Source organism: Littorina saxatilis, linkage group LG1 (assembly GCF_037325665.1).
Source record: "Littorina saxatilis isolate snail1 linkage group LG1, US_GU_Lsax_2.0, whole genome shotgun sequence".
Lineage (NCBI taxonomy): Eukaryota > Metazoa > Mollusca > Gastropoda > Littorinimorpha > Littorinidae > Littorina > Littorina saxatilis.
Genome location: NC_090245.1, coordinates 46,123,866 through 46,149,578, shown reverse-complemented (window position 1 = coordinate 46,149,578; position 25,713 = coordinate 46,123,866). Strand labels below are relative to the sequence as shown.

Sequence of the window (25,713 nt, the reverse complement as noted above, 5' to 3'; positions counted from 1 at the left end):
GACCTTGAGAGCTTCAGTCAACGCTTGAATTTTGCAGGGATAACATCCGGTTTGCTCTCTCAAGACTGATCATATTTTATCTTCAAGAGAGATCAAGGGGAAAAAATAAACGCCCCGGCGAAGATTCGAACTCTCGACCTCGAGACCTCGAGACTTCGTGTCTCATGTCCTAACCACTAGGCTACTGCGCCAATTGAGAAAAAGAAGGAAAAACATTGATATGAATTCATGTTATGTTATTCTTGAAGCAGCATGATTTATATCTCTATCCGCCCATTGTTCAGAAGTGAATACATGTATAACTATTTCTTAGATGTCTGGTTTCAACTGCACAGAGCTTTGGAGAGATTCAATTACTGTTCTTGTCATTTTCTTGCATGTTGTAAATAGAGATATCGCAGCTATTTGCATGGCGCGAATGTCGTGTAGCATGACGGTGTAAACATGTACTGCGATTCCGTAAAACATGTTTGCAAATAAAGGCAAATTTTAATGTCAATTTTTACGTTTTTGCAACGCATGAATGGTAATTCAAGCGTAGAATGATATAACATTATCCATTTTTTATCTTTGACAACACTGGTGAAGTGGCCTAGCGATTAAGACAAAGGCCCCGACATTTCGAGGCCCCGAGGCCTTGAGTTCGAATCCCTGCCAAGTCGTTTATTTTTTCTGCTCGATCCTTCTTGACAAATATGCTCAGCTCTGCGAGAGCAAACCGGATGTTACCACTGCAAAATTCAAGCGTTGACTGAAGCTCTCAAGGTCATACATGCCGTATAGGTGGGGTTTCGGGTAGTGTTTGCTGTACAGAAATCTGTACATGATTTTGTCCCTATTTTTCAACCTCGTAGCCCCGGAAAGTCATAATTAGACCACAGCTTTAACTGAGCGAAGTCAACTATGCAAAAAAGATCCGACTCTGCTTAAGCCTGTCTTTAACTGAGCGAAGTCAACTATGCAAAAAAGATCCGACTCTGCTTAAGCCTGTCTTTAACTGAGCGAAGTCAACTATGCAAAAAAGATCCGACTCTGCTTAAGCCTGTCCTTAACTGAGCAAAGTCGACTATGCGAAGTATACTTGGTGAAGCTGGCTGCACAGAGCTTTAGCACTGAGTTTTCAGACAAAAAGACTGTGGAGTCTTGGCAAAGTCAACTTGGGGCTCAATCAAGGACCACCTTATCAGGCTGCATAAATAGTATTCAAGAGCAGGTGATCAGACCTGGCACACAACTTACCTCGGTGTACCTGTAGAAAAGCTTGGCGGCCTTGACGTGACGCTTACGCTGCACATGTCTCAGTCCGTGCTCCAGACACAGGATCTGCTCGTCATGCTCGTTCAGCACCTGCACAGGTAACATCTTACTCATCATTGTTGTACAGATGTGTAAAACTCACCTGGATATTTGCGTATGTTCTTTGGTGTTTGTTTTCTTGGGGACACAAAAATCGTTCACAACAATCCAAAAAACTGTGCAACTTCAAAACAGTATCATCAGACATCTGTGCTTCCACTTTTAGTTATTTTCTCTTTTTGTAAACCACTTCCCCCCTTGTTTTCTTAGAGACAAAACTCTTGTTGGAGTTACATAAAGTCAATCTTCATTTTTCTGCCACATTTTGGTCTTGGATGATTACAGCAGTCCCTGCAATGTACGGCCCCCGGCGTGAGCGGACACCTGACATGTACGGACACATTTGCTCGGCACGGAGTGTTTTCCTTCTATATTTTCCCCCCCTTAAACGGACACCTGCAAAACGTGGACACGGACACTCATTTTCGGTCCCAACAGCAGGTCATACCTCCAATGTACGGACAGACCATCGTCACATTTTCACCACAACAAAATCGATAACAGAGCAGTCCGGCTCTTGGTGCAAAGATCACAGCCGCAATGGCGTGACGACAGTCACTGGTAACTTGAGTGCACCTGTACCCATCAGGAGGGGGGTAGTTTTGGTCAGGAGTGGAGTACATGCGAAGATGCCAACATGAAACTGCACTGTGCTCTTTATTCTTGTCTGTTGGACGTAAACAACAGAAACCACAGTCGATGAAGGTCCTGAGCGAAAGAGAGTGAAAAACCGGCCACAGTTCTCAGCATCGTGTGTCTGTGTGTAACCTCTTTCATTGACAAGATACTCAGTCTTGTTTCCCCTCAGCCTTGACCAGTGAGTCGGTTGCCTAATCTGTGAACCCTTCAGTTGTCTTGCTGTGTCAAAAGTTACGACACAGTCAACTGGTTTTGCTCTGAGTGAACAGTTGGAGCTGACCTCTCTGGCCACAGCCCAACAGTACATGGCTGGAGGGAGTGAGAGAGAGAGGGGGGGGGGGTGGAGGGGTAGCTGGCTAAACTCTGTGGGGTGTCCGGTGTTACTGCATGTCAGCAGGAAGAGCATTGGAGAGAAATAGAGAGGTGTACTCTTCCACACAATTTCCAAGCATCAGTTGTCACGGCTTGGGGTAGGCATTAGTGAGGGAGAGTGGGAGCTGTGTTATGTACAGTGTATTTCCGACTGAAGAGTGAAAAGTCACTGCCATGCCACATGATCGGCATGCAGTCAATAAAGCCAGACAAGATGAAAATAAATTACATGATTATGACATGCAGCTCTATCTATCTATTTATTCAAACTGGGTTTCAAACTTATTCTTGCAAAGCATCTGCACACGCTCCTCTGTGCTGCGTTTGTGTGGCTGCTTTCGTATGTCAGTGCATGGTGAGTGTGTTCACTGCCTTGAGGATTTATTTTATCTCTTCTTTTCAACACTTTTCATACAAATCATTTTTACAGAACGTTTAAAGAAGTATTAGGAGTTTATTGTTTAGTAGCCACAAGAAGTGATTAGCATAGACTCAATCCTGTTGTTTGTGTGTCTGTGTGAGTGTATGGGGGAGGTGTGGTCACCCCTCCCGTGACCGGACACCTGCAATGTATGGACAGTTTTGCTATGGCCCAAGGGTGTCCGTTCATGAGAGGGACTGCTGTACCAGAATGTATGAACTTAAACAAAACGCCTATCATTAACTTTGAATTATGTCAAATAATACCCCTTTTGCAACAGATTCAAGGTAAGATGACTTTAGACTAGAATTAAGACTAGTACAGTCAAAACACAGCCCTTTTGATGTCAACAGCAACACACTAATACAGGAAGATCCCCATGACTGACCATGGATAGGTAGCAGATTTTGTAGCACACTTCACAGGCACTGTCCTCTGCCAAGTCGTGCGAGCGTTTGCGAGCCACTGAGGAAGACATGCCAGGTGAGTCTTCCACCGCCAGACGTCGCTCGCACTTCAGACCTGCCGCTGACAACTGACGCCTCTCCTCTATCTCACGCATCCTGTGGAACCACAAAGTATGAATATACAGCACATGTATATATCACACTCCCAGTTGCCAAATAGCACTTTGAGGGACAGTTATCATTATTTATTTATTTATTAAGGAGATTTCTATAGCGCATAACTAAAAGCACTATGCGCACTATTCTCAAATGGACAGACTCGCCGTCCGGGAATACAACTGCCGTAACTCCATTTTTTGCTTTTTTGACATTTTTGGCATTCCATATCAGCATATCAAGGGGCATAACTTGGCAAAGTCGTAAACACTATCTCCTATAAATAAACGCCCTGTCATCAAAAAACAATTACTGTATCTCAACTCACTTCGAATCTTGTGGGAAGAAGACTGCCGTAAATTGATTTACCTCAACTGTATTTGTATTTTTCATTTTTTGCCGGATACACAACTGTCGTATGTCAACTTACGGTTGTAGCATTGCAGATTTTTACAAAATGATTGCTAGGAATGCCTCAAGTTTCTCACATACGACAATTGTTCTCCAGCTTTCTCTTCAATTTTAATACTTTTCGTAAAAATTGCGATTCACATTTTTATTTTACTTTCTTGTTCCTGTTGTTTGGCGCCACAATTGCCAAAACATCAAACCACGAAAGCTGAAGCATCAAACCACGAAAATAGGTAAGTGAAACTATACAAGATCTCTGAATAAAGCCTACAACGAATATCAAAATAAACCAATGCATATTACCAAGCATTTAAGACTATAATAACCAGTATTAATCATTATTTAGCACAACTTCGTTGTTTTGTATAATTGTATTGGTGGGGGACACCGGGGCAGGTTGAGACACGAGGCAGGCTGACTGACACGTAACATTCTGGCAGATCTTGTTGTTGTTGAGATTTTGTTTTTTTGAAAAATTAGTACACTTTAATATTACTTTTGTTCCACGAACAGTATCTGCAATGAAATATCGAGTGAAACCATCATAAGTCTCATAAATATTTTTAAGATTTGAAATCTAGTAAGGCATGCTTAGCATGGGCGTGCCCCATCTTGCCATATTTTTGTCCTTGAGTTTCAAAGCGTTGCTTTCCTTTCTGTTTTGGTCAGTGTTTGCCAACCATGGGAATCCATGTCCGAGGAAGCTTTCATCAAGGGGATTCCAGATTCGAGGGTCGGGGAAGGCAGTGTACGGCCATGGCAATGCGAGCAGTGGCACATCACTGTGTCAAGGACGTGTCTCTGTGGACCACGCAGGATCTTGATGAAATACTACATGACGGAGACAGGCTGTACTTGTCTGCAGCTGAAGCCCATGACGTCACAGTGCTTTTTCCCAGTGAAGCTATTCAAACTGTAGTGATTGAAGGACGCAAAGTAAACCTTCATGTCGACAATAATCGCAATGGAATGCTTGGCAGCAGAGATGCTTCCCTCGATGAGGGTGCAGTGACTTTACAGCAAACTGTTGAACAGATTGAACATGCTGCAGTCTTCACTGTTGGGGGTGTCTTTTCTTCTTATACCATTGGCATCATGAAAGTTCTGTCAACATTTTACGTATTTGATTCCCACAGCAGGGATAAGAAAGGAATATGTCATCCTGAAGGTCGTGCTTGTGTTACTAAGCATGAAGGATCTGAGAGTTTGATCAGCTTTATGCATGATCTGTGTCAGTCGCTCGGGATGTCCAACGAGGCTGTGTTTGAAGCTGTGAATGTGTATGCCTCTGTAGAGATGACGGAAGACACTGTTCCACTACCCCACCTTAGACAATTTGAAGATGAGGATGACATTCCCCTGATCCGTCTTAAACCAGGCAGACAAGATGAGGATGAGAATGACGTTCCAATGAGACACCTTGAACAAGGTGAGGATGAGGATAACATTCCCTTGATTAACCCAAGAAAAGGCAGACAAGACGAGGATGACAATGATGTTCCACTTAGCCACCTTAGACAAGTTGACGACGAGGATGACATTCCACTACCCCACCTTAGACAATTTGAAGATGAGGATGACATTCCCCTGATCCGTCTTAAACCAGGCAGACAAGATGAGGATGAGAATGACGTTCCAATGAGACACCTTGAACAAGGTGAGGATGAGGATAACATTCCCTTGATTAACCCAAGAAAAGGCAGACAAGACGAGGATGACAATGATGTTCCACTTAGCCACCTTAGACAAGTTGACGACGAGGATGACATTCCACTAAGTCACCTTCGGAATGTTGATCCGTGCATTGAAATGGAGCATGAATCGGATGGAGATGTCCCACTTCCAACAATTAACCAGTGTTTGACAACTGAATGTGCCGAGTCAGAGGCTTCTTCGGATCATCTAAGCGATGGCGATGATTATGTTCCTTCAAAGGAAGAATTGAAATTTCTAGATTGTTCATCATCTGAGATGAGCTGGGATGAAGACTATGGTGATGCTGTTTGGTGTAGCACAGCAGGACACCCTGCATCTTCTGAAAACCAAGAGGAATTGACAGACCCAGAGCATATAAGAAGTGAGCAAACACGTGACAGTGACGCAAGCAATACTTTAATTGGATCACCCACTGCAGGACATTCCCAAGCAACAAGTCCATTTACCGTTCCCACTCAGGACAAGCCGAGGCAATCCAGAAAAAGACTCCGACATGAGGATGATTGGAAAGAGAACAAGAGAAAACGGCTCAGGAACAGTGGAGAAAGTTATGTATCAAGAGCAGGAAAACTCAAGAGAAAAAGAGAGCTGAAATCAGGTTGTGGTGACCAATGCAGAAATAAGTGCAAGTCAAAAGTCTCAGAGGATGAAAGGATCCAAATTTTTCACAGTTTCTGGAAATTGGGTTGTCTCACACAACAGAGGCAGTACTTGTGTAAAACAGTCAAGAAACGTGAGAAAAAAAGTACACACACAAAGTCATCTTCAAGGAGAGGTTCCACTTATGAATACCACCTGCACATCCATGGAAAGATAGTTAAAGTTTGCAAGAAGATGTTTCTTGATACTCTGGATATATCAGACACGGTTGTTGCCACATCACTGAAGAATATTAACTCTCTGGGAACCTGTGATGCAGAAAAGCGGGGAAAGCAAAGCCAAAGAGGCAACTCAAAGGACAGTGAGAAGGATGAGATTAGAAAGCACATCAACAGCTTTGCGAGAGTGGAGAGTCACTATGCAAGGAAAGATTCAACACGAGAATACCTGGAAAGTTCCCTCAGTCTGCTGAAGATGTATGAGCTCTACGTTCAAAAGCGGGAAAAGGAAGGATGCAAAGCTCCCGCTAGTGAAACCACCTACAGATATGTTTTTAATCGTGAATTCAACATCAGCTTCCATAAACGAATGAAAGACCGATGTGATATCTGTGCCGCCTATGAGAACGGATATTACGATCACACAGAAGAGGGCGAGTACAAAAAGCATAACCAGATGAAAGAAGATAGCAGAAAATTCAAAGATGAAGTAAAAGCGAGATTAAAGGATGATCCAAGTCTTGCAGCGGCAGTGTTTGATCTTGAAGAAGTTCTGCCGACCCCTTCAAGTGTTGAGTCATGCCTGTATTACAAGAGAAAACTGAATACCTACAACTTGACAGTGTATGATTACAGAAACGGACAAGGATATTGCAATGTCTGGGCAGAAACTGCATCGAGCAGGGGATCGAATGAGATTGCCAGCTGTGTTTATAGATACCTGGAACGCATCAGCAAAGAGGGGGGTGTCAAGAAAGTGGTGTTATTTTCGGACAGCTGTGGAGGGCAAAACAGGAACAAAAACTTCCTTACAATGCTCTGGTATGCCCTGACAAAGTTTCATTTTGATGAAATAGAGCACGTGTTCTTTGTATCGGGTCACTCTCAGAACGAAGGGGACAGCATGCATTCTGTCATTGAACGGATGAGCAGACACGTGGCCGTGTACACCCCGAGCCAGTGGGCACAGAATATGAGAACAGCCAAGCGACATGCACCTCTGTACATTGTTGACGAGCTGGTTCAGTCGGACTTTTTCGACTTTAAGAAAGTAGCAGAGCTGTTGAAGAATTTCCAGTTGGACACAAAGAAAGAGAAAGTTAGGTGGTTGGACGTGAAAAGATTTAAGCTATCGTCACAAGAACCAAATGTCGTAGACGTTGGTTATGACTACACAGGCGATTACTGCCAGCTCAATTTGGTGCGAAAACTGAGAGCTGTCCATAGCATCCCAGATCCTGCTGACATTGTCTTGGAAAACGTTTCAAAAGCCCCATTACCGATTACCAAAGAGAAGTACAATGATCTGGTCAATCTCTGTGAAAGGTACATCATCCCAAAGGCACATCACCACTACTTCAGATCGTTGCCCCATGATGCCTAATTGGCTTTACTGTGGTCAGCATTCAAACAGTGAAAAAGGCGTTCATGTTCAAGTGAGCAGTATCACATAGAGTTTCGTGGTGGGTGTGAACTTCTTTTCTTCTTTTACACCCAGCACATTTCAGGTGTTCAGAACGTGAGCATGAACAGTCAGGCCAACAGCTCCTAAAGAATGACAACAATTTAAAGAGACCAATGCACATAAGCAATACTAACGACGTTTTATTTTGACTACAGAATGTCGCAAGTTCAGGCTGAATGACTATGGTTATAAACTGTTCAATAGGCATGAGTTTGGTTATGTTCGAACATTAATACGTACTTGAACTACCTGTTCCACAGACAGGAACCCAGCTTTGTTTTTCTCAGATCAGTGTTCATGAAAGATAGCACAAACGAATCATTACCTATTTTAATTTTGTTGCAAATTTAGAGTTAATGGAGTTAATAGTCATGGTATGACCTTTTTTTTAAACCAACTGTTTTATAGACATGAATAAAGTTGAACTTTTGCTGTTACAAGTAAACGTTCTGAACGTAATTGGACAAATTGCTCGCTCTCTCTCTCGCTCTCTCTCTCTCTCTCTCTCTCTCTCTCTCTCTCTCTCTCTCTCTCTCTCTCTCTCTCTCTCTCTCTCTCTCTCTCACACACACACACACACACACACACACACACACACACACACACACACACAAACAGACACACAGCCAAATTTAAACAAATACATTACTAAATCACGGTTTTTTCTCTCAATAAAACGGCAAACATCAAGCATTATAGTTAATACATCTACAACTTGCCATGACAGCTATCATACTACTTAAATCTGCAATGTAAATACCGTAACTTTGAAATCCTTTCAAAGAGATCTCTCTCAATCTGTATACAACTGCCGTAAATCGAGTTACCTCAGTTACATTTGCGCCAATTTCTCATCACTCTCATCGTAACTTGACTTACGGCAGTATTGTTTCCGACTTTCTGTCAAAAAATCAGCATAGTGTTAAAATAACAGTTAAGGACTTAATTTTTCAAAGAGAAATTATAATAGGCAAACGAACCAGATCACAACAATGTTCTGTGTGAAACAACGACGAATTTTGGGTAATGGTGACCAAGATAAATAGTTTTTTTCGTCTCCTGAAAAATGTGGTTTTTAGACATACGGCAGTTGTATTCCCGGACGGCGGACTGACAGAAACAATCAGACCACAAAAAATGTAAAATCAATATTCATTAACAAGAAAGGGTTATTCAAGGAACATCCAATTAAAAACACAGTACAAGTGTTTAACCCCTGAGAATATTTCCACTAGAGTAAGGGAATAGCCGAACTGAGGAAATAACTCTGTCAGGTTTTTAGGGTTGTGAAAGAGTGAATACTCTTGCTTTTGAGTCAAGCTGGGGTTTTTTTTTTCTTCTTCTGCGTTCGTGGGCTGAAACTCCCACGTACACTTGTGTTTTTTACACGAGTGGAATTTTACGTGTATGACCGTTTTTTACCCCGCCATTTAGGCAGCCATACGCCGTTTTCGGAGGAAGCATGCTGGGTATTTTCGTGTTTCTATAACCCACCGAACTCTGACATGGATTACAGGATCTTTTTCGTGCGCACTTGGTCTTGTGCTTGCGTGTACACACGTGGGGTGTTCGGACACAGAGGAGAGTCTGCACACAAAGTTGACTCTGAGAAATAAATCTCTCACCGAACGTGGGGACGAACTCACGCTGACAGCGGCCAACTGGATACAAATCCAGCGCGCTACCGACTGAGCTACATCCCCGCCCAGTCAAGCTGTTTCACACTTGCTCCTTGTCCAGGTGTTTCAGACACACCCCTCACTTGTGACTGGTCTATAATGTCACGCTGGAAAGTTTGACTCACTAAAAGCAAGAGCATTCACTCTTTCACAACCCCTACAAACCTGACAGAGTTATTTCAGAACATCGTCTACAGTATTGAAAACCAGGTACTGAATAAATGACTTGTAGGATAATGACTGACTTACACAATGGACTGCAGAAGAGGTAGTGCGGCAGTAAGAGTGTCAATGTCAGTCGACTCCTGACACACACCAGGGTGTTTAACTCATTCGCTGCGCGTCTAAATTTCCCCTGTGTTCCCTGCCAGCGCGCGATTTAGAGCCATTTTGAAAAAATTATTAAAAATCAACAACACAAGATAACCTTACATACCTTTATGTTTTTGCAAAGTTTGGAACTTACTCTTTTAGAAAATATATGAAACATTTGAAAGTACATACCTTTTGTTGTCTTCATATCCAGGCAAAATATCCAATTTGAAGCAAAACAAAAAAACTTTCTACGTCATGGGTTCATCATACACAATGTCATGATCGACACTTGCATTGGCCGAATCATCACCCAAATGATCGTCCACTGGCACAAACTCGTCACCAGAATCTAAAATATCATCTCCACTATCATCATCACTGAGGTCAAGATCAGAACCGTACTGAATAACAAGTTCTAGCACTCTTTTCAAGTTACTACGTCTCAGCAGAACGATCCGCCATCTTGGAAAAGTCAAAACACGTGGGTCGCACACCGTCAACAAAATTTAATTAATCCCAACAATTGAAGGGAAGGAACTGTTTACAGTGAATGGTACCACTGTAGACAGATAGAAGTTCATTGCAGGGGTTGTTTCCCTTGGTCAGCAGGACCGTTTACACCGTTAAAAATTCGTGATATCCGTCGGAACTCAAGTACCGGCACGCAGCCAACGCTAAACACAGGTGTCGGAATTCCAGTTCCGACACGCAGCGAATGAGATAATGGCTTGTGGGATAATGATTGACTGACACAATGGACTGCAGCAGAGGCAGAGAGGCAGTGAGTGAGAGTGTCGATGTCAGTCTAGTCCTGACACACATCATGGTGTTAATGACTTGTAGGAAAATGATCGACTTACACAATGGACTGCAGCAGAGGTAGTGCGGCAGTGAGCGTGTCGATGTCATTAGAGTCCTGACACAGGCCACACACTAGGGTGTCCACAGAGAACAGCTCTTTCTCTCGGCTCACGCATAGTGCCTGAAAAAACACGGGTAAAAATAATGTTTTTTATGGTTCTTCCCATCATTCCAAACTCATCCTTCCTCTCATTTCTCATCTTAATGCTCAAACGATTCCTTCCTGTAGACTTGAAGTTCATTTCCAGTGTTGTTCTCAGGCCTGAGTCATCGGTAACTGATGCATACTTTTTTTTTATCTGAAACATTGGTCTCATGCCTTGTGGTCCAATAGTTTTGACATTTCGGAAGGTTGATTTTTGTGTGTGTAGCCAGCACATTTCTACCTGTACATATTTTTAAGCAAGGTCCAACCTGACTTACTGTCCTCTGAGTTTGGGAACAACACTGCATTTATTGGAATAGTGGTTGCACTGCCATCCAGCATGGAAGAAACATGTCAGTGTTATCATCTAGGACGGACTTTCAAAACTGTGTTTAGAAAGTTCCACAGCAAGCACTTGCCGTCTGTTAACTAAAGCATTTACCTCCTTCTTTTCTCAATAAAGGGAAGATCTTCAGATAACAATCTGAGACGTTAGAAGCAGAAAATATTCATTCCTCAATGAAAGTATTCTTTCCTGTAAAAACACAACAAAATCATTGCACCGAGACTCAAGCTCTTACCTTGGCAGCTTCCATGCTAGACGAGAGCCACTCAGTGGTTGCGTAATGCACAGACTCTGACACATTGTAGCCACAACACACTGTGGCCGTGTGCACATCTGGAAACACCACCACGAACTGACGCGGCTGTTGAACACAACGTGTTACTCGCACACCTTTGGCCTTCAGGTGGTCTGGGTTCACCTGTAAATAGCAAAACATACATCTAATTACATCTGCACATTTTAAACAATGTGAAGTAAAAATAAAAGTGAGACAGTAAGAGTGAAATATTAGCATAAATGATGACAACAAAATGAAGGAGTCAGAATCATGGCTCTCGAAATCAACAACAGGTTGGTCAAAGGGAGGTAATCCGAAACAAAAGCAGTATTTGTCAGTTCTGGGAGACTAGAAAAGCTGTATGTAATGTAAGAGCAAAATCAAAGTATACAATGAATGGCAACCACTTACCATGGCAGTGTCTTCACTCAGCCAAAGTGGATCGTTGTGGATAAGAGTGGGACACAGCTCTCTCATGGCCTCGTGGAACTTTTCTGCATCACTCTTTGGGATGCAGTACCTAGCACAAGGTTAAACACTACAATATAGATATTACAAAAGTTAGATAAAAGGAATTGTAACATTTCTGCATATTTAAAAGCACACTCTCTAACCACATTGTCTATTTCAATGATCACATAAAATTCAATTGCCACAACAGTAAAATGACTGCGTCCACATGAGGTCATTGTACTGATCAGAATTGACAAATTGACAATGTCCGGTAGCTCGCTCGGAAGACATTTTGAAACATCCTTCACACAAGACACCAACAAATTGATCATGAGATAACAGGAGTGAGTTCAAGATGCTGAGAAATGTTTTGGAACAAGGTACCAGATGGTGTTGGCTGCGTGCGAAACAAACAAGAGTGAGAGAAATGAGACAAGGTACCAGATGGTGTTGGCGCCGGAGTGCAGGTACTGTACATAGGGCAGGCGATGGGGGTCGGTTGACCAGCACGAGGCAGAGAACAGCATGCCCACATGCAGCGTGGGGATTGTTGTACCTGAAAGTCAGTGGATTCCAGAGCTGAATCTTTTGAGGACTTCAAAATCCAAAGAATCCAAATTTAATTTAATTTTAATTTTTGAATCCAGGTTTGAATTCCAATGCAAGATCAGCCTAAAACTTTCGTGCATGTGCCGACCACAAAGAAGAAAAACCCTTTCATGACCTTCAAAATTCTGAGACAATATGGACTTAAAAAAGAGGGAGTTTCAAAGTGGAGGTAAATTTACAGAGGTTATGAAGAGAACAAGTGAGAAAGGAGGGTCTTAAAAAGAAGTCTTAAACTGAGGGGTCTAAAAGGGGAGTCCCACTGTACATGTAACTCAAGTGTACTTCAATCCAGAAGGGGCAGGGATGTAGCTCAGTCGGTAGCGCGCTGGATTTGTATCCAGTTGGCCGCTGTCAGCGTGAGTTCGTCCCCACGTTCGGCGAGAGATTTATTTCTCAGTCAACTTTGTGTGCAGACTCTCCTCGGTGTCCGAACACCCCCGTGTGTACACGCAAGCACAAGACCAAGTGCGCACGAAAAAGATCCTGTAATCTATGTCAGAGTTCGGTGGGTTATAGAAACACGAAAATACCCAGCATGCTTCCTCCAAAAACGGCGTATGGCTGCCTAAATGGCGGGGTAAAAAACGGACATACACGTAAAATTCCACTCGTGCAAAAAAAACATGAGTGTACGTGGGAGTTTCAGCCCACGAATGCAGAAGAAGAAGAAGAATCCAGAAGACAGTGGAACCCCCGACATCAAACAATCTGAGAAAATCCGGTCTGGAAGTAAATTTACAGCGACTATAAGCAGAACTTCTTGCTTCCTTCCTCTTATTCCCACTCGTGTTCAACCCCTTTCACATACTGACTCAATAACATGAAGGTTTTGAAATTAAAATGACACAAAAAGCGTGCTGTAAACATTTGTTGTCAAAACAATTAAAAGTTCACACGTTAATTACTTTCTCCTCCAAATTATGATGATACAAATATGACAACAAAGTCAACCCAGAAAGTATATGTATGACATCATTTTTGTCCATACCTGAGACAGGTCCCAGACACTTGAGGATACATTTCTTGTTGTCTGGCAGGTTGTTCAGGTTCCAGCTGTGTCTGTAAATAAACCAATTTTTGATAAGAAACAATAACTAAAAAAAGCAAAATGAAGAAAGAATCAATGGAAAACATCAACCAAGTAGCATGCGGACATACAAACTCTTCAACCTTACATCAAGTTTCAGTGCTGAGATACAGACATTTGTCAACATAACACTTTGCCCATTACTGAAATCATAGCTGCAGAGTAAGGATGTTACCCAGACGTGCCAACCCTTGTAAAGCCTAAGTGTAACAACATTTTTAGCGTAGCAAATGGAGTTGAAGTGTAGCAGTGTCTAAAATTTAATTGCACATACACATCTGTTTTTTCACACAAGAATATACATTTTCAAAAACTTTATTTAGAAAGCATAAACATTTAAATGCTTATAAGACAGTGTTTGCAGAGCTACAGACCGCTACATGGAGTGGGAAGTAGAAATGAGTGCCAGGACTCACAAGAAAGAAGGAACTATTGCATGTTTGTGATTATTCGTTTTAGCATGGCAATTTTTACCTTGGTGTAACAGAGTAGCAATTTTTGTTACAACGTAGTATGCTACACTGAAATCATTACGGTTGGCAGCTCTGCTTACCTGTAGTAGGGACTCTCACGTCGCATGGGGAATGCAGTGGACTGTGTCCTGGTGTTGACGTGAGCACACTGCACAGACACGTGGCTCTTGCAATCCTGCACAATCTTCCACAACGTTGTCTGTAACACACACATGGTCACAAGTTATCCTTGGAAAAGATACACACAATATTCCTGTAACTATCTAATGACAGTAATGTTGTCACTATAAACCATTTGTTGACCAGTTCAATCTTATTCTAATTAATTTAATAATGATAATAATAATAATGCACAATATCTAAGCGCATGTATCCAGGTTTTAAACCCTGCTCAAATCTGGCATGTTTCTTGTACGTTAAATCAGAACTGATGCCTCCCTGGCAGAACAGGTGGTAACAAAGAACAGAAAGAGGGAAAACCTTTTGTACTCAAATACAAAACAATCATAAACTGTTCAGTTCAGTGACATCCTGCTTGCTGCCGCACGGGCAGAGAAAATGTTACCTTCACTGCGCTGGCAGCAAAACCCCTCACGCGGAGGTTTTCAGACACAGATTGTCCCGGAGGTGTGTTCTAATTTGGTTCATTTCTTCTAAAACCAAACTTGCACAGAAACTCAACCTTAGTCTCATCTAGGCCATGATCCGGTATGAACCACCAGCATTAAGCAGGGGTCACCACAGATGCTCTACCTTAGTCTCATCTAGGCCATGATCCGGTATGAACCACCAGCATTAAGCAGGGGTCACCACAGATGCTCTACCTTAGTCTCATCTAGGCCATGATCCGGTATGAACCACCAGCATTAAGCAGGGGTCACCACAGATGCTCTACCTTAGTCTCATCTAGGCCATGATCCGGTATGAACCACCAGCATTAAGCAGGGGTCACCACAGATGCTCTACCTTAGTCTCATCTAAGCCATGATCCGGTATGAACCACCAGCATTAAGCAGGGGTCACCACAGATGCTCTACCTTAGTCTCATCTAGCCCATGATCCGGTATGAACCACCAGCATTAAGCAGGGGTCACCACAGATGCTCTACCTTAGTCTCATCTAGGCCATGATCCGGTATGAACCACCAGCATTAAGCAGGGGTCACCACAGATGCTCTACCTTAGTTTCATCTAGCCCATGATCCGGTAAGAACCACCAGCATTAAGCAGGGGTCACCACAGATGCTCTACCTTAGTCTCATCTAGCCCATGATCCGGTATGAACCACCAGCATTAAGCAGGGGTCACCACAGATGCTCTACCTGGAGGGTCCCTGGACCCCTAATTAAAAATTTTAGGGGGTCCTCAGCGGAACTTTAGAGGGTCCCAAGACCAGGAGGACTTTTAGAAGTTCTGTGAGACCTTCATGCACCTAAGCCGTATTTATCATATCAGTTAAATCCACTCTGTAAATTTGCATCAGTACGGATACGGCAGACAATGTTCTTGTCTTCAAAATCCAGGCAAGTGTATTTTCATGTCCTTCCTGTATGAAAACTAGCAGACAATTACAGTCTGAGAATCAGTACCAACAGTTACGCAAGATAACTCCAATTAAGGGTGTCCCAGGACCAGCTCTTTTCAGGCTTAGTGCATCACAGTCCCCCTTCAAGAAGTACTGGTACATTTTCGGCTTCTAGTGTGTACAGTACACAGGGGCGCACAGTCTATGGAGCCCACATTTAGCATATTCACTGAACAGAGGAGCAGAGCTCTACCGCTGCAGGATGTCAAAATGTACTGAATACCACCTAAGCCTGTATCAATCTTGACAAAATAAGTGCACGTACAGCAGAAAGAAACAATGAACAAAGCCTGGTACTCTCACCTCCACCATTTCTGGCGTGGGGTCCTCCCTGAACCACATGGACTGCACGTTGCGAGAGATGCGGCTGAACGTTCCCAGCGTCATTGACTTGCCCTGTCAAATAGGATGGAATAAAGTCAAATGCTAAGTTCTACAAACAGCATACAATTCACTAATGCATGTTAACCAACCAGCAAAATGTTTGTTTTATATCTTACAGCAACATCCGTCCATCTGTGCTAGCACCATAACAGACACACAGCTGCTCACATAGAAATCAAGAGACAGGTTAAAGTGTAACTAAACAGACATTTTGAAGTGTCAGCTTTACTGAATTGCTTTATGTTTTGTCCAAGTATAGACCTGTAGAAGCGATACTGGACGATTTTTCCAACGTTTACTGTGTTTTCTGATTTACTACGATTTTTTAAAAGTGTTGAACCCATTTCAGATTTACCTGCTTATCTGTTCTTGATTTGATACTTCCAAAGAACAAGTGGTACTTTGAGTTCCGGTTTTATGTTTTAACCAATCAGAATTTGGTTCCTAAATAAAATCGTCTGCTGCCTGTCCCAGCAGAGTCGGCAACAAGCACTGCTTGCCACATGTGTGATGTTACCAACAGAAATAGCCATAAATTGGGCAAGGTACAATGTAAATGAATTGGATCTAACTAATGTGCTTGTACTGCATCTCTGGCCTTTGAATTCACTCCAAATGTACTGGCTCAGCGTGAGAGGCAACATCCTGTCGAAGTCGTAAGCACGAGGCTGACTGGGAGATTATTATTCGAAGAGCATGCTGAAACGGATTGTAAGTACAATATTTTACATGTTCTCGACATTTCTGTTGATCTTTCCTTAACTTTAATTGTTTCCTTGATACCCTAGGGCTTGTATTTTCAGTTGTGATACTAAGCACGTATCTTTACCACAGTATCTGATCACTTCACACTTGAATTTTGGAATGATGAAGTGGAATTGTTTCTGGATCTAATTTATTCCTTGTTCCCCCCCTCTCGATTCTTTTTTCGCCACATATACATGTATTGTCGTGTAAGGGGGTAGATGCGTGTACTGGCTTATTTTTTTTTTTACTTCGGTCAGATACAGATGATTGGAGAAAAAAACTTGTCAAGGATTTCAGAATTTAATACTATAGATCTGTTCGAAGTTTTTACGGGATGGGTCCTGTTACAATACAGACTGAATGTGCGCAAGATGAACTTTTGATTAAACATACACACACAAATGAATCTCTTGATTTTGTTATACGGCGAATGTCCAGTTTCCACCACCACGTCTGTGAGTATGTTTTTATGTGCGCGCGTGTGTGTTTGTCTGTGCCTCAGACTTATTAATCAAAGATGATGTTGCACATTGCAGATCTATGCGACAGGAGCAAGTGGACAAGACAGCTACATTTGTCTGAGCGAAGATCCAACGGTAAGCTCTTTTAGCCGAAGACAGCGAGCCTGGGTGCATGCATGCAAGCTTCTATCATGTTCGTGTAAGTGCTGCAGGGCTATTAGACGACATTTCATTATTCTTGATTTGGAGATCCATGCAGGGTATTAGAAAGTGCAGAATATACACGTTTGAACAAATACGATGTGTGTTTGCTCTGAAAAAATGAAAAAAACGCAACAAACAAACATTGTATTTGTTTAAAGTATCACAAATATTTATTACCTGTATCTGCATGTTTTGATAATGATGAAGGGTAAATTACTTTGACGTGTGCTTTTTTTTTTAACCACACTGATAACGAATGATAGAAACACAGACACACTTAATAACATATCCACAAAAATTGTAACAATAAATGTAAGCTGAACAATGCCTGCAACACATTTCAGGCCTCAGAAGGAAGTAATTATGAGATTCAGACAGAGAGAGAAAGCCCAACACGAAACCAGTTGTGACATTTTTTATTTCATTATGTAATATTAAAAACACGACAACAACGTATTTCCTGTACTTAGTTTCGTGCAATTATGGATTGCAAAGTATGTCTAATTGAGTGGCATAAAGAGGCACAGTTGCATGAAAAACCAACTCGGATCTTGACTAGGATCAGGATTTTACATGGACACAACCTAGAATTTAACATCCTGGGGGGAGGGGGGTACTGCGCCTTTCACATCAAGATGTAAAGATCTATTTTAAATAATACTTATTAGAAGGGAACAAAATCAAAATCAAACAAACTACAACAATCGTTCTGAGGGGAGAGAATTACCTCTTCCGAAGAAATTACCTCCCTTGCTTTTCTTGTCGTGACTTATGTAGAGTAAAGTGAATAGAAAGTGAATCAGTCAGTAACAAAAAAAACCACAACATTTCTTAAGATCAATGAGGAGTCTTGAAGTATTTGTCAATGTTAATCTTGTATGCATAACAAACAATATATTACGGATTGATAATTAAAGAAAATCGTCTCTTCTACAGGGTTGACCCCCCTAAAAAGGACACCCACAACCATGCAAATTACTTCTGCATCTGTTGAACCAATTATTTTATATATAGTATTCATTAACTTCAGTTTATGTTCTGCCTTTCCAGTAAGTGGCAATTTTGTAAATTGAATGGTCTGACTTTTGTGCAATTTTAATTTTTTTCTCCAAATTCGGGGGTCGACTAAACAGAACGAGTTTTGACATTGAGCGGTAGCCATTTTTACCTAATTTAAACCCTTCAGGCTTTTACCTTTTTGATTATTTTGAATGTCTGAGTATGTAAAAACATCCCCTTCAACCCCCAGGCTATCGATAACCTGAAGAAAGCATGCAGTTACAGCTAGGTTCAGGGCAATCCTCAGACACGAAAGCGTTGGTGTCATTGGTGATGCAAAAGTTAGATAATTTAACCTACAAATTTGCCACTTTGTGAACTGCACATGCATAAAATCAAGTTTAAGTATGCTGAATATGAAGTTATCCAGTCAATTGGTGTAGAAGTTATAGCATTTCTGTCAGTTAACAGTATTTAAAATCTCTAAAGTAAAATCTGACATATTCGAAAGTTTTGCATAAACACCCAGACAATTTTTACGATATTCTCCTAAGCTTCTCCACTTCTCAGCCCTGTCTTGGAAATGAATTCGAATAAGGCAGTCAAAATAACTTAGTTTGGAGCACCCATCAATCAGAATAAGCATTAACTTTTGACACAGGAAATATCTTCTACCGAAAGCTCTCCTGGTTTTATTCTACATTTTTCCTGCATAATGGTAACAAATTTAATGATAAATCTAAACAACGAAGTGACTGTGGTAAGATGAACAAAGTTACAAAACAAAGGATTACTGTAAATGGTTTACGAATCGAAATCTAAACAAGTTTTAATAAGTAAAATGATAAAAAAAAAAATTTAAAAAAAAGCTAACGTCCTCGCATTTGTCCAGAATTATTCCATGTTTAACATGGGAACAGAGGGATAATTGGTCTAAAGATTTTGGACTATCTGTATGCAATGCCCGCTATAGGTGAAAGACTTTTGTGGAAGCCATGGAAGAATGCATCGCTGTTGTGCTGGTTCAGCTTGAGGTCCTGTCCTAGCAAATATCCTGCACACACAAAAACACGACTTTTTAAGCCACTTATGTTGTATTCCGTGACATAGCTTTGTTAAAACCGTGTGCCTGATAATAATGACAGATTTTGTTGATATACCTTTTTTTTTTTTTTAAGACACCCCATATAATATTGTTTGACAATCTCTTTCAACATAGTTTACGAATCACCAATGTGTATACAAACGCAAATAACCCACAGGTCAATAAATTACTTTCCAGAGAGAGAGAGAGAAAGAGAGAGAGAGAGAGAGAGAGAGAGAGAGAGAGAGAGAGAGAGAGAGAGAGAGAGAGATTAAAACTAGAAAATGTATGCTATATAAAACAAGAATAATCACTGTCAAATCTTTGCTTGTACCTGCATGGTGTTTACTGCGCTATATATACACAACCTGTTTTATTTCATTTATTATTTTTTTTTTCTTTGGGGGGGGGGGGGGGGGGGGGGATGTTTTGTGATGAGGGTTTTTTCAAAGCCTTTACTGCTTTAGTCATTGAATCCACCCGACTTCGATTTATTGTTCAGTGATGGGTAATTGTGTGACCAACTATGTAAGTTAGTGATTGTTCTGGCTTCATACAATGACATTGCATTAATGTTATAAGTGTATGTGTGTGTGTTTCAGGCAAAAGCTGATATTACAGTCCTAGTTGTATGCAGTACCTCTGCTTCTTCGTTCAGGAATCAAAGTATACAATCTAAACCGATTATTTTGTTCAATAATGTTCAGCTTACCATCCCGAAGAAGGCAGTAACGTGCCGAGATATTGATTATAGATATTAACGTACCTAACCTGGTTACTGGTGTGTTTTCTTTTTATTTCAATAATGTAAATGTGTGACAACTTGCAGGGTACTTGATGTTCAGAGCAATTTTTCTGGCAAAACACCTTTTATGGATCAAAGAAAACTTTTGTCGTGGTGCACAAGTCAATCAATTTGGTTGATAAATAATTTGTGCTGCATTTTCCCTGGTTCCAAAACGTAGTATGTATTACCACATGTCCTTACCTGTCATTGGCATCACATGATTGTCTGCAAGCAGTCTTTTGTGTAAATACGTCATTTAACACTTGCACTTATAGTAGGGCTGATGGGGTCTATGTCGACCAAAAGAGTGGGATTCTCTGTAGGTCGAGTTCCTGTAGGTGGATTCCCTGTATACCTAAGACTTTAAAATTGGCAATCTAGTATACAGGGAATCCCACAGGGTGCAGTTTTTCAATAAAACTTGCAAACCATACTCGAATTTCTAAGAAATATAAAAAAAAGATCGAAAAACATCAAATTCTAACGATGTCGCTAAGCATCACGTGACTTTCATTGATATTAGCAAAACGCTACAGGAACTACACCCTGTGGTATTCCCTGTATACAAGATTGCCAATTTTAAAGTCTTAGGTATACAGAGAATCCACCTACAGGAACTCGACCTACAGTGAATCCCATTCTTTTGGTCGACATAGACCCCATCAGCTATAGTAGGTGGCTGTGGAACGGTAGACATGCAACGACAACGAACAACAAAAGACAAAGTGTGGAGTACACTCATTTTTCTTAACATACGCTAAGTTTCTTTGAGAATGCTCCAAGTGAAAATCAGGGGTTCCTAGGCCTGATATCACAATTAAACAGCTTCTTCTCAGAATCAGGAGGGAAAAAACGAGATGTCGTGACAAGAACAGACAGCAGCAGCAGCAACAACAACATTGCTAAATCGTCGCTTTAACAAATTTTCATGTTTAGCATCGCAGACAAAGCACGGCTACTGATCCGACCAAAGCCACACTTCATGCACGATGGGCACATTGTTATGGCCAGCTTGTTAACGTGAGCATTGTGTATGTTTTACATAGAATTGAATGTGTTTGTCGTTGTGTCTGTCATCTATCCTAGTCGTTTGATTTAGAATAAAGCAAACTTATTACAATGACGATTTTCTTCGGTTTTTGATGAAGGATTGGCATCAAGACTTTTCCTATTTTCCAACTCTGCCACCATACACTGACCGTTCAGGTCTGCATGTCGACCACATGGTGTGTGATCAGATTTTTCGGACATGTTCACAATGCTTACATGACCACCAAATGGAAAATCAGTTGGTATTTGTTATGTTTTTGTGTAAGCACAATCTTCATACAAGTAAACAGAAACAGTTTTGTTGCAAACAGAGCCTTCATAAGAAAAAATGCTTCCAAGTCAAAATACATACCCCTTTTTCGTATTGCGTAAAATATACCCATACATTCTGGACATCATATTTTTATTTGTTTTCACAACAATGAAACCAAACTTTGGCATATGTTTTAGCAATATATTCACAATAAAACCTATGAGTTTGAAGGCTGCATCTTGTTTTGTTTATTTTTGAGAATTTTTTTGCAAACCCATACAAATGGCCAGTTTCTGGGGAGAGACTGGGGAGATAATGGCCAGTATAGAAAGAGTTAATAAGTAAACTAATGTCAGAAGTAGGTATTTACCTTGTTTGCCTTCGCGTTCTTGATAGCCCGCTGCAGCATTTGTATCACTTCCCTTGACATTCAAAACGCCAATGTATTTCTGAAAGGAAAATAAAGATATTGACCGAAACATCACACAAGTGGTATATCATGCTAGGTTTTGTTTACAGTGCCTGTTCTACGACCACTTCTGATTGTAATTTAAATAAAGAAAAACTGTATCCATTTATTACTTCTCTATTTGTGTGTGTTTGTGTGTGTGCAGGGGCGGATCACATCATTTTTAAGGGGGAGTTTCCAAATTTCTTTTAGGGACAATTTGACGACGCGAAGCGTTTAGTTGAAGACGCAAAGCGTTCAACCTTCTTTGGGGGGGGGGGGGGGGTGGGGGGTCCGACAAATGTTGATAAAAACAAGGAAAATGGATCAATCTGAGCCAAGAAACATCCCCTAATACACCTTCCAAAAAAGTAAATGTATTAAGAAGAAAAATTTGAATCACAACAAGGACAATTGATCGATCTGGCGCAACCTGAGCAAACTAATTAGCCAACTTCTTTCCAAAATCGTCACTTAGAATACAAAGGCCGGCTCCTAAGTGGTCCGAAAACCCCGGAACCCCCCTCCGGATCCGCCCAGTGTGTGTGTGTGTGTGTGTGTGACCGATGACCTTCTCAAAATTCTAATCGTTGCATTTGCATGGTAAGAAAGTTTTAATACTGGATATGCCCATGAAAAAATATCATTTCTTGTTCATGTCATTGTGTGTGTGTGGCCAGGACCGTGACTTCTGCTTGCCTCGACGTCTTCAGAAAAGACACAAAATGCCAGCAGGCGTATGTTCTTGGAGCACTCAGTATGCCGTCATCTGCAAACAAATAAATACAAATTATTCAATTGTGTAAATAAAGAACAATCATTTTAATATTACAACAAAAAATTCATATAACTGTAGTCTTCGCCAGAGACATCCACTACACTATCTTTAAATAAAACTGCCGTAAAAAATTGAAATACTGTAAAACTTACCCCGACTCAGATCTATTTGGGATTATTCAAGTTTCAACCATGAAACGATGCCGGTTTGGACAGATCTGCTAGTTTGCCGCTGAAACTGAAATCAAAGGCGATCTTCAGAACTATTTCTAATCTTGTATTTGTGATTAATATAAAATACTGATCTTCCCAATAGAAGCTGATGTGTATACACATGACCAGGACAAGGTATTTTGTTACAGGGCATTTACGCAGACGTCGCAGTTCAAAATATCGTTTTAGATCTGATTTTGTACAGCAGCCTGTGTGATTCAGAATCGTCTGCCCTTTTTCGGTTTAACATTTTATGGACGATTCCTATGAGACTGCTCAATCATAACTGATGACAAATTCAGAAACAGATGATGGTTTCAAGTAGGCTACAGTAATGATTCGTTAAAAATGTCAAGCCACTCGTCGATCATTCACACTCAAAGAACCCAAGCCAAATCTGCTCTGGTTCCGAGCAGCTTTTTCCAACTTAGACCCTAATTGTTACGCATCTGCCGCGAAAAGATAGACCACAAACAAGCGGCACTGTACCATGCTTTCGTTTATGTTGCTAAACAGATTAAATGTGCATTGTAAATGTGCTTACAGCAAAGAAATGCATCCTTACTTACCACAAAAATACTGGTACCACATTCATCGCACTTGTGTCTTCTTACCAAAACCTATCGATATGTTTGTTTACGATATATTGGTAATTACTAACCGTTAACTATTTTTCAAAAATCTGAAATGACTTTTAAAAATCAAAGAAAGATTCGCTAAAACTGTTGACTTCAGAAAATAAGCAATATTTTTCTGAACCATGAAATAAAAATCAAAAACTCCGTTTGATCTTTTATTTTGGTAGATTGATGACAACAGCCGGAACTGAAAGTACCAGAACCAAAAATTAAGGGCATTAATCAGGTAAACTAGGAAGATTGTCGTTCCTGGCGCGCACTTCACATGTCCGTCAAACAGTGTCCGAGTGAGAGAAAAATTTTTTTTTTTCGCAGTTCGACAGTATATGAGGCCCTTCTTCATATCAAAGTGTAAAGGTTGCTGTACGATGTTTTTCCTTTTTGCTTGTTTAGTTACACTTTAAACCGTACAAAAAAATACCGTGGTATCAGGACTGTAAGGCCACCCCAATAAGGGGACACCTCCCGGGGCGGGGATGTAGCTCAGTCGGTAGCGCGCTGGATTTGTATCCAGTTGGCCGCTGTCAGCGTGAGTTCGTCCCCACGTTCGGCGAGAGATTTATTTCTCAGAGTCAACTTTGTGTGCAGACTCTCCTCGGTGTCCGAACACCCCCGTGGGTACACGCAAGCACAAGACCAAGTGCGCACGAAAAAGATCCTGTAATCCATGTCAGAGTTCGGTGGGTTATAGAAACACGAAAATACCCAGCATGCTTCCTCCGAAAGCGGCGTATGGCTGCCTAAATGGCGGGGTAAAAACGGTCATGCACGTAAAAGCCGTGGGAGTTTCAGCCCATGAACGAACAAACAAACAAACAAACAAGGGGACACCTCCCGATAACTGACACTTCAAGCTATCCCTCTGACTGAAGTAATCCTCTCCTAGAAAGACATCTGCAATGTAGGGACACCATCACCTGGTCCCAAGGGTGTCCTCTCGGCACAGGTACCACGTTACATAATAACACATCCTTTAGCAGCAAAGACCATGTCAGTAAATACCTTGAAAATGGCATCCCCCTCAGCGCTACTCAGCTCGTAGTGCGTGTGGACGTCTTTCTGTGCCTGCTCTCTCTCCGTCTCGCTCAGCCATACAGATACCTACACCCAGAAAAGCTCCTTTCTTACCTTGAAAATGGCATCCTCCTCAGCGCTACTCAGCTCGTAGTGCGTGTGGACGTCTTTCTGTGCCTGCTCTCTCTCTCTCTGTCTCACTCAGCCATACAGATACCTACACCCAGAAACGCTCCTTTCTTACCTTGAAAATGGCATCCTCCTCAGCGCTACTCAGCTCGTAGTGCGTGTGGACGTCTTTCTGTGCCTGCTCTCTCTCCGTCTCGCTCAGCATGGCGTAGGGTAGCACAAACTTGCAGTACACGTCGTACAGGCGTGTCACTCGGTCATGTGCCTGGAACACGCACAAACAAAACACTTTCACATGTCAAGCTATCTGTCAAGCTATTCTCTCTGTCTCGCTCAGTATGGCGTAGGGCAGCACAAACTTGCAGTACACGTCGTACAGGCGTGTCACTCGGTCATGTGCCTGGAACACGCACAAACAAAACACTTTCACATGTCAAGCTATCTGTCAAGCTATTCTCTCTGTCTCGCTCAGTATGGCGTAGGGCAGCACAAACTTGCAGTACACGTCGTACAGGCGTGTCACTCGGTCATGTGCCTGAAGGCAGAACCATACTTTACCACAGTGGAACCCCCTTTTTAAAACACACACCCCCCCCCCCTCCCAGTTATTGAGGCTTTCTGTTCATAACCTATGTCAAGTTACCTCCATTTTCAAACTCCCTTTATGTGCAGACTCAGAGACAGTATCCATGTCCCACCCCAAGTCACCAAGTGGCTCGAAAAAGACCTCAGTCATTCTGCCATACGTGACGGTGGCTGATTACACCTAGACACACATACACCTCTGTATCTCATCTGAAGTCGGGGTAGCACCCTGGAACATGCCCCTAATGGTTTCACTGTGATGGCGTAAAACAACATTAACATCAGCAATACTTGAACTAGCAATAAATGCGCATTTTCCTGTCTTAAGTTAAGGGGGGACAGGGTAGGCA

The 25,713-nt window shown here is 41.7% G+C and overlaps 1 protein-coding gene across 2 annotated transcripts in view; it reads right to left on the bottom strand.

Moving 5' to 3' along the window:
• Positions 1–25,713, bottom strand: part of LOC138971381 (protein Jumonji-like) — a 60,186-nt gene that overhangs the window by 1,134 nt on the left and 33,339 nt on the right. For both annotated transcript variants that reach the window (XM_070344114.1, XM_070344119.1), the window contains exons 11-20: positions 24,894–25,043; positions 15,894–15,986; positions 14,087–14,205; positions 13,435–13,505; positions 12,279–12,393; positions 11,796–11,904; positions 11,343–11,525; positions 10,616–10,737; positions 3,177–3,351; positions 1,240–1,347 (exon numbers count right to left, since the gene is read on the bottom strand). In XM_070344114.1, coding sequence (XP_070200215.1) covers positions 1,240–1,347; positions 3,177–3,351; positions 10,616–10,737; positions 11,343–11,525; positions 11,796–11,904; positions 12,279–12,393; positions 13,435–13,505; positions 14,087–14,205; positions 15,894–15,986; positions 24,894–25,043 — 1,245 coding nt within the window. The remainder of the gene's footprint in view (positions 1–1,239; positions 1,348–3,176; positions 3,352–10,615; positions 10,738–11,342; positions 11,526–11,795; positions 11,905–12,278; positions 12,394–13,434; positions 13,506–14,086; positions 14,206–15,893; positions 15,987–24,893; positions 25,044–25,713) is intronic.